This window comes from Papilio xuthus, unplaced genomic scaffold (genome assembly GCF_000836235.2).
Source record: "Papilio xuthus unplaced genomic scaffold, Pxut_1.1 DF827680.1, whole genome shotgun sequence".
NCBI classification, from domain to species: domain Eukaryota; kingdom Metazoa; phylum Arthropoda; class Insecta; order Lepidoptera; family Papilionidae; genus Papilio; species Papilio xuthus.
In genome coordinates this window covers 6016837-6024405 of record NW_013530969.1, presented here as the reverse complement: position 1 = coordinate 6024405, position 7569 = coordinate 6016837, and the positions used below count along the sequence as shown (strand labels likewise).

The following is a 7569-nucleotide window of genomic DNA, read 5'->3' as shown; positions in this document are numbered from 1 at the left end:
TAACACGACTTTCTTTTATAGATAGATAGAGATTAAGATTTGAGACGTTAAAATGAGGGGATTATCCGATGTTTTATATAACTTTAGTTTGGAACAAGGTGTACATGAACTAACCTAAATTACTATTTAAACCTTAATTAATATTGCATAGTTGGTAGATTAATTATTTATTATCAAGGCCAGGATCAAAGGATACGGGAACGGAAGCTCCTTTATAGGTGATGGAGCGTTTAATTGCTTTATCGTTAGTTTACACAGATAATGGCAACTGGCACACAAACTGTGGCAATTACTAACTGTCAAAATTGACAGAAAGCTATTTGTTTTGTATTATAGTTTCAGCATTATCAAATATTTGGCCTAGTACGAATATTTGTGACAATCCCAATCGTTTCGTTATCGATAACATTTTTATTATTTGTGCAGTAAATAAAGTACACATTTTGACAAACATAATTGACAATGACTTTGATGTCAATCAACCCGCACTGGGCCAGCGTCGACTATGGCCTAGTAACTTCTAACTTAGGGGAGACTCAGAGCTTCTCAGTGGGGACGTATAGTGAGTTGACGATAACAATCACTTTACGTTGGCGATTGTCACAAATATTTCATGCTAGGTCCACAGTTCATGCCGCAAACTGTGCTATATGCTTTTGTTACGTTTAATTGGTTGGTTGAAGTCAGAAAATTATATCCAATTTATTAAGTTTAATAAAACAACTGATAGTTTATTTTTTAAATCGTTTTACTCATCAGGATCTATTGTCAATTCCAAAAACACTCTAACTTCATTGGTAATTTTTATAGGCAATTCGTGCGGTTGTACTGTAACTTCGTGTCCTATATCGTTCATTAATTTACGCAAATGCTTACCAAGAGTACCGTCTGTATTCCAATCTATAAAGTATTTGATAAAATTATAAAAAGAAAACTGTTTATTCTTGCTGTAAAAATGATCCAAATCTGATAAAATTATATGAATTAATATTACGTCATAACCCATTTGCTTATCACTTGGAGTCGTTATCAAATCAAGACGCATTTCAACACTTTTTTGTACAGATTGTAATAAATCTTTAGCGGAAACGTTGTTGGAGAATGCTAAATTATTTAAAATGACCTGAAACTCTCTTGTAGTCACAATACTTAATCTTGAATAGAAAGTAGTTGCGAACAAAGCTTCATAAAAGTGTTTCATAAACGACCTAATACCGTTGTCAGGGAGACTTGTTAATTTTTCTAAAATTCTATGCAACGCCTTTGTACATTCGAATGATTTGATGCATATTTTATGTTCTATACAAAGCTTGTTTACGTATTTCGTCTCTATTATAACAAGTGCTGTTACAATTTTTTGTATAACGTTTTTAATATCATTAGTATTATCATAGTCTTTGAAATTTTCAATCAATGTTAGCGTTAGGAAGCCATGAAATTTGCCACTAACTTTCTTAAGAACGCTGTTCCAATAATAAAATTCTGTTGAATCACTAACTTTTGCATTAGCACTTTTAAGAATTTTTCTTACATCTCTTAAAATCTGTGGTAAGTCCTCATAGAACAGTTTTAGTGACAGTTCTTTTATGGGAGATGTCTTTAGTATGCTGTCTACCGCGGTGGTAAGTAATATAAGATAGTTATCAACGAAAGATGAACGTCCATCACATAATGGTAAATCTTGACATAAATTTTTAGACGTAATTTTCTTGGATATTTCATTTTCTTCATGTGACATCATTGACCTTCTACCATTTATCAAGTCTGGTTCAATGAAATGTGATAATGTCTCCATAACTTCTTTTCCAAGGGATATTTGACCCTGGACACTCACTTTTACAGGGTTTGAGCATTTTGTTATAGCTGAAAAGATGTTTTAATCAGCACTTAATCGGGACTAAATTATAAAAAAACGAGCAAAACAGATATCTTTCATAGAAGCAATATTGGACTACAAAAGCTGCAAAACCTATAAACACAAAATAAAGATTTATAATAACTATTTGATGACATAAAAAACGGGGTACGTAACTCGAATATTCCAAAAAATTAATTTAATGGACTTCATTTCCGAAATAATATATGAATAAAAGTACTTTACTATGTTAGGCTCACCTAAGACAAAAAATATAATCGTTTTACAAACCATTTTCCTTATAAGAAATGTAATTTTATAGCCTGTTTTCAATTTCTTCCAGTCTTATGTACTCAATAAAAAATACATTACATTTCAATCAGCCTTTATCGTGCACTCAAATATTGCCCGCAAGACTACGCTCAATAACGAACCTAAATAAGAGCTACGTATTTAACCAATTATTAATTAATTAATAAGTATTCATTTAAACCGTGTTGTTATTGTAATTTTAAAATGTAGGTATCTGTTCTATCCGATCATAAAAAGCGATATGCTTAAAAACTTAAAAAAGTCTCAGCCAAATTAGAAAAAAAAATCTGTAAAGGCAAAATCGCGAACTTGCTATCTCCTTTTCAGACAACGCTATTTTTCTTTAAAAATTTTTTGAAATAAAAGTAGTATTTCTATTAAATAACCGACTTTAAATTACTAATTATTAAAACAAAACTAAATTTATTAAATTATTTAATAAAATATTTAAGTTTTTTAAAACCATAAACATCAAATGGCTTATAATCTGTAACGCTGTCATTTTTTATCTGTACATTGCACTGACGTTTCTGTTCCGCCTTTCCTCGATCTTTTAACATCGGCCATTTTTGCCGAAAGTCTTGTGTTCTGTTTGGGTCACGAATCTTTTCGTGTCCCGTAGATCACTTATTTAAAGTTCAATCAAGATGGTGCAGAAGAAGGTAAAAACCATGTGCGTTTAGTAAAATACTATATTTTATTAGCAAAAGTTGCAGTTTATGTATTGACTATAACTTTGTGTTAAGTGTTTGAAACGTTTTTTGTTTTTGTGTGATAGAACCAAGTGTGTAAATAATTCTTGGGTCAATTGTGTGAAATATTACTGTATACTATACTGACTTGTTGGATGTAAACAGTTTAATAATGTTTCTTAATACTAATCTCTTGCTTAAAAAACATAACCTCCGAAAACAAGAGCATGGTGTTTATGCATTTCGAATTATCCGGTTAGAAAGTAGTGCTGTTTGATAACAACGTAATTTATTTAAAGCTAAACAGTAATTTACCATGCTCTACAATGTGTTCTTAATTTCAGCCTAAGAAGAAGGTAGGGAAAAAAGTTGCGGCAGCCCCATTGGTTGTCAAGAAAGTTGAACCCAAGAAGATTGTTAACCCTCTCTTCGAGAAGAGGACTAAGAACTTTGCTATCGGTGAGTTTGAAACTTATATGCAGTATCAACAAATTTTATTTGGATCATAAATGATGTAAAAACATTTCCTGAAATACCATGAGGTACACAAATATACGAGCTTTTTAACACTGATATTGGTCCTAATTCTATGATAATTCAATTTAAATGTGAAAATATTTAATTTAGGTAAAGTTTTTAGTTGTTTTGTGCACAGTATCCAAATAATAATTGAGGCTTTTGTCAGGTCAGGATATCCAGCCGACACGTGACCTCTCCCGGTTCGTGAGATGGCCCAAGTACATCCGCATCCAGCGCCAAAAGGCGGTTCTTCAACGCCGTCTCAAGGTCCCACCTCCAATCAATCAGTTCACCCAGACCCTCGATAAGACCACAGGTATGTAGGACTAACAAACATTTATGAATCTAAAATAACCTAGATTAAATAGTTTTTAAATAAAACATTCAAATGACCAATTGAGAATTTTGTCACAATTTTTATGCATTAAAGTAGACTACAAATTTAGTGACTAAATATTTTAAGATATGACAAAAACTTCAAATGATGAACATCAAATGCAACTATGAATCACTATGATTATCAAAAACAATACGAGCTTTTTAACTCTGATGTAATTCAATTAATGTCATATGATTTGTTGTATCATAAGCAATATTAAAATTAAATCATTATTCCAGCCAAAGGTCTGTTCAAACTCTTGGAGAAATACAGGCCCGAGACTGAAGCTGTCAGGAAAGAGAGACTGAGGAAAGCTGCGGAAGCTAAGGTTTGTGTCACTAATTTGACTGATATAAAAATAAATTCTCCTTTAGAATACTAGGAAGTGTAAATAATATATGTTTATGCATATGAAGATGAGACGGTTTTACTTAAAACTTATATTGGAATAACTTACAAATTTATATAACAAATACACATAATATGATGCATAACAAAATAATTCAGATGGCCATGAAGACCCCTAACCACCAAGATCTCTGATGAAATCTTAAAAGCTAATTAAAAAACAAACTTTTTACTATGGAATCTAAGTTAAGTATTTGATTCCAGATTGCCAAGAAAGATGAACCACCAGCGAAAAGGCCTAACACAGTTCGTGCCGGCACAAACACTGTCACCAAGCTTGTGGAGAAGAAGAAGGCTCAGCTTGTTGTGATTGCACATGATGTTGACCCTATTGAGGTAAATTATAGATAATTAATACAGTATTCAATTAATTATTGGTATTGTGGTAAAACTTTGAGTGAGAAGGTTTCTTTCTCTGCAGCCCTAACTGCTGGTTGCTTGAGCAATTCCGCATTCCGCAGCTGATGATGCTCTATTTTTATATAATACTTTTAATTATTAATTTTTTATAAAATGTAATATATTTGAAATGTTTGTAAATGCAAAAGTTTGTATGAAAGTTTCTCCATAACAGCTCTACAGATCTCACTAAAAGGCATAGATGTAGAACATACTCCGGAAAAACACATATTAAGTTTTCTTATTTAATTTCATGCTTAGGGAAGTCGCGAACAAAATCTAGCTTATAATATCTTTTAAATTTCTAATGATGTAAGAATTTCTTCACCTGAGGCTGTGAATACAAAGATATTTACATGCTGCATGAAGAGTGTTGACTCTGACTTCGATTGAACTGTCCATATCAGTAGTCATTGTGTCACAGTCTACATGATATGTTATTTTATAGCTGGTGCTGTTCCTGCCCGCCCTCTGCCGTAAGATGGGTGTGCCCTACTGCATTGTGAAAGGCAAGTCCAGGCTCGGAGCTCTCGTGCACCGCAAGACTTGCACCAGCTTAGCTTTGACACATGTAAGTATAATACTTTTATGTAAAACTTTGAAATAATGTTCTAATTTATTTTTTACTTTAGAGTATGTAAAACAAGATTTTATCTTCAAACAAGATGAAAACAGTCTTTTCTCTCTACTACTAACGACCAATACTTCAACTTTTGTGTTTTACCTGCTTTATACCTTTTTTAATTCAAAATTTACACATTTATAATCTAAATCTGAAATTATCATAAGATGTGCATAAAATGATGATGTATTTGCTAACCAAAAGCTATGCGGATAAACTTTCTACCACCAAAATAGATGATCTAATATGCCATCTTACCATTTCCTACCTCTTTCTACTGAATCTTACATTTTCAACAAAATTTGACATGAATGACTTTGTTGCAGGTGGAATCTGGTGACCGGGCAGCCTTCTCTAAGCTGGTGGAAGCCATCAAGACCAACTTCAACGAGCGATACGAGGAGCTGCGCAGACACTGGGGCGGCGGTGTTCTCGGCAACAAGTCTAACGCGCGCATCGCCAAGCTAGAAAAGGCTAGGGCGCGCGAGATCGCTCAGAAACAGGGCTAGACACAATAAACTTTAATTACGTTTACTTTTGCGTTTTATTTAAACAGTTTCCTTCGACCCTTCTTAAGAAATGCGGCAAGATGATGAGTTAAATCATTTGTATAGCTCATGTCTGTGAAGGTGTGTCATGTTCACTGAAAGAGAAGCATTATTGCTAATTTAGGAATTTTTAATTTAGATTATTATTTGGGGTGCGTTAGTACAAATCCAAATGTTTAGCTCTGCCATATTAACACCCCATGACAACGTCGCTGGATACCAAACTTATTTGGACAACGTAGATTCCGAGAGATAATTAAATCCGATTGCATCCATCCATTTCTGACAACGTAAAACGAACTGATGCCAGAAGTAGCCAGCTCACAGGCACTGCAACATCGCCATGACATCTTAATAAGGCATAGTTTTAAAATCTACAAGGCGTTGAGCTTGAAATATAAATATTGCAAGAACTCCTTTTATTCCAGGAAATATTGACAACTCCAAACAGCGCCATCTAGTAACGGTTGTTAAATTTTGTACATAATTTGGCACTATTAGTGTGAAGTTTTAAATTAAGATGGCGCTAAATTGATTAGTTTAATGGCTAGCGTGATAACCACTGATCACTATAAATGGATAGGCGATTGCCCGGAAATGATAGTTTTTGTTTCGTTACGATTTCACGCCGCCCAGTTAATTAATAATTAATTTTTATCTGCATTATAACTTCAAATCCACGCCACCGCTCCAAGCTGCGACAACCAGCGCCAAAATGGCCAAAACCAAATATCATCTTATAGCCTGTCCATTTATAGAGGTAAATTTTATATACTCTTTGGGTAAATTGTTAATCGTCTCACAGTGTTGCCAGAGTGATCAAATGATACCAGATTTTAATTACATGGAGGGCCAATTAATTAAAAATTGGGGTATCCAGAATTCATTTTTTTTGCAATTTTATCTACCAAATTAACCTGGTCCGAGGCAGACAGACCAGCTTCCAAAAAATTAGACAAGGTCCGTTGTATACCGACCTGTCAGCGCCCTATACAAGGAAAGTGAATTTACGACTGATTTTTATCTTGATTTACGTTCTGATAGAATCCGAAACAAATAGACTATCAAAAACATGTTTAATCAATCAAATTGATTTAGGTATACTACAGATAAAAGATAAATGGAAATAGGACATGCAACTCCACATAAACAGTCACCAGCTAGATGGAAAGTCGGCTTAAAAAAGTCTTCCGTGGTATATGTTTCCCCAGCAAGTTTTAAATCTTTTAACATAGTGCGCTAAAAATCAATATTCAAAAGTCCGAGAGTGATTCCGGGAAGCATCAAAGCAACGAAATTGGTTTTCGGGCTCGACTCTCGCCTCTTTGAAAGCGCAACCGCGCCTGTAGTCCATTTGATAAGGCTAAATACGCTCGTCGTCCACACGGTCACACTTTATACTTACAGAATTTCTAACTGACGTACTCAGAGTCTCGTCAAGGTTATTTAAATTTAGATTTTCTTACTAAAAGACGCCCTTAGTGATCATTAACCACGTATGGCAATTACTAATATTTTCTCGCTTGTAAAGGTTCACGCTTATGAAGGTCATCCGTCAAGAGCGAACAATGACTGTCGGTTATAGAGGTTTCTCTTTTATCCTGGTTCGACTTTCTACTTATAAAAATGTTTCTGTTCTGTTTCTCACTGCCAAAACTCTCTTTCCAAAACGTGTTCGTTCTCACGTTTAAAGAATTGAAACAATTTATTTTAGGAAAACTTTGAAATAAATGAATATATTGTAATAAATGTTTTCCTAGCAATTAAAAATATTTACACGTAATCTAGACTATTCTTTACAGTAAAAGAATGTTTCCATTTTGTTTCTAAAGTTC

At 33.7% G+C, this 7569-nt stretch overlaps 2 protein-coding genes across 2 annotated transcripts; one reads left to right on the top strand and one right to left on the bottom strand.

The window, feature by feature from the left end:
- Positions 1-750: 750 nt before the first annotated feature.
- LOC106117080 (uncharacterized) lies at positions 751-2147 on the bottom strand. Its single transcript, XM_013311152.1, has 3 exons — positions 2116-2147; positions 1124-1863; positions 751-900 (listed from the first exon to the last, which is right to left on the bottom strand). The coding sequence occupies exons 2-3, from the start codon at positions 1793-1795 to the stop codon at positions 856-858; spliced, it is 717 nt and encodes a 238-aa protein (XP_013166606.1). The 5' UTR covers positions 1796-1863; positions 2116-2147; the 3' UTR covers positions 751-855.
- Positions 2148-2717: 570 nt separating this feature from the next.
- On the top strand, positions 2718-5720 carry RpL7A (ribosomal protein L7A). The gene is given in 7 exon segments (NM_001312622.1): positions 2718-2829; positions 3204-3318; positions 3545-3694; positions 3997-4085; positions 4370-4501; positions 5013-5135; positions 5513-5720. Coding segments are annotated over 7 exon segments (807 nt in total). The 5' UTR covers positions 2718-2814; the 3' UTR covers positions 5696-5720.
- The last annotated feature ends 1849 nt before the right edge of the window (positions 5721-7569 follow it).

Coding starts and splice junctions, on each gene's coding strand:
- LOC106117080 (XM_013311152.1), bottom strand. CDS start 1,795: ATGGAGACATTATCACATTTCATTGAACCAGACTTGATAAATGGTAGA. Junction 901..1,123: donor TGACTACAAGAGAGTTTCAG/GTCATTTTAAAT, acceptor AATACTTTATAG/ATTGGAATACAGACGGTACT.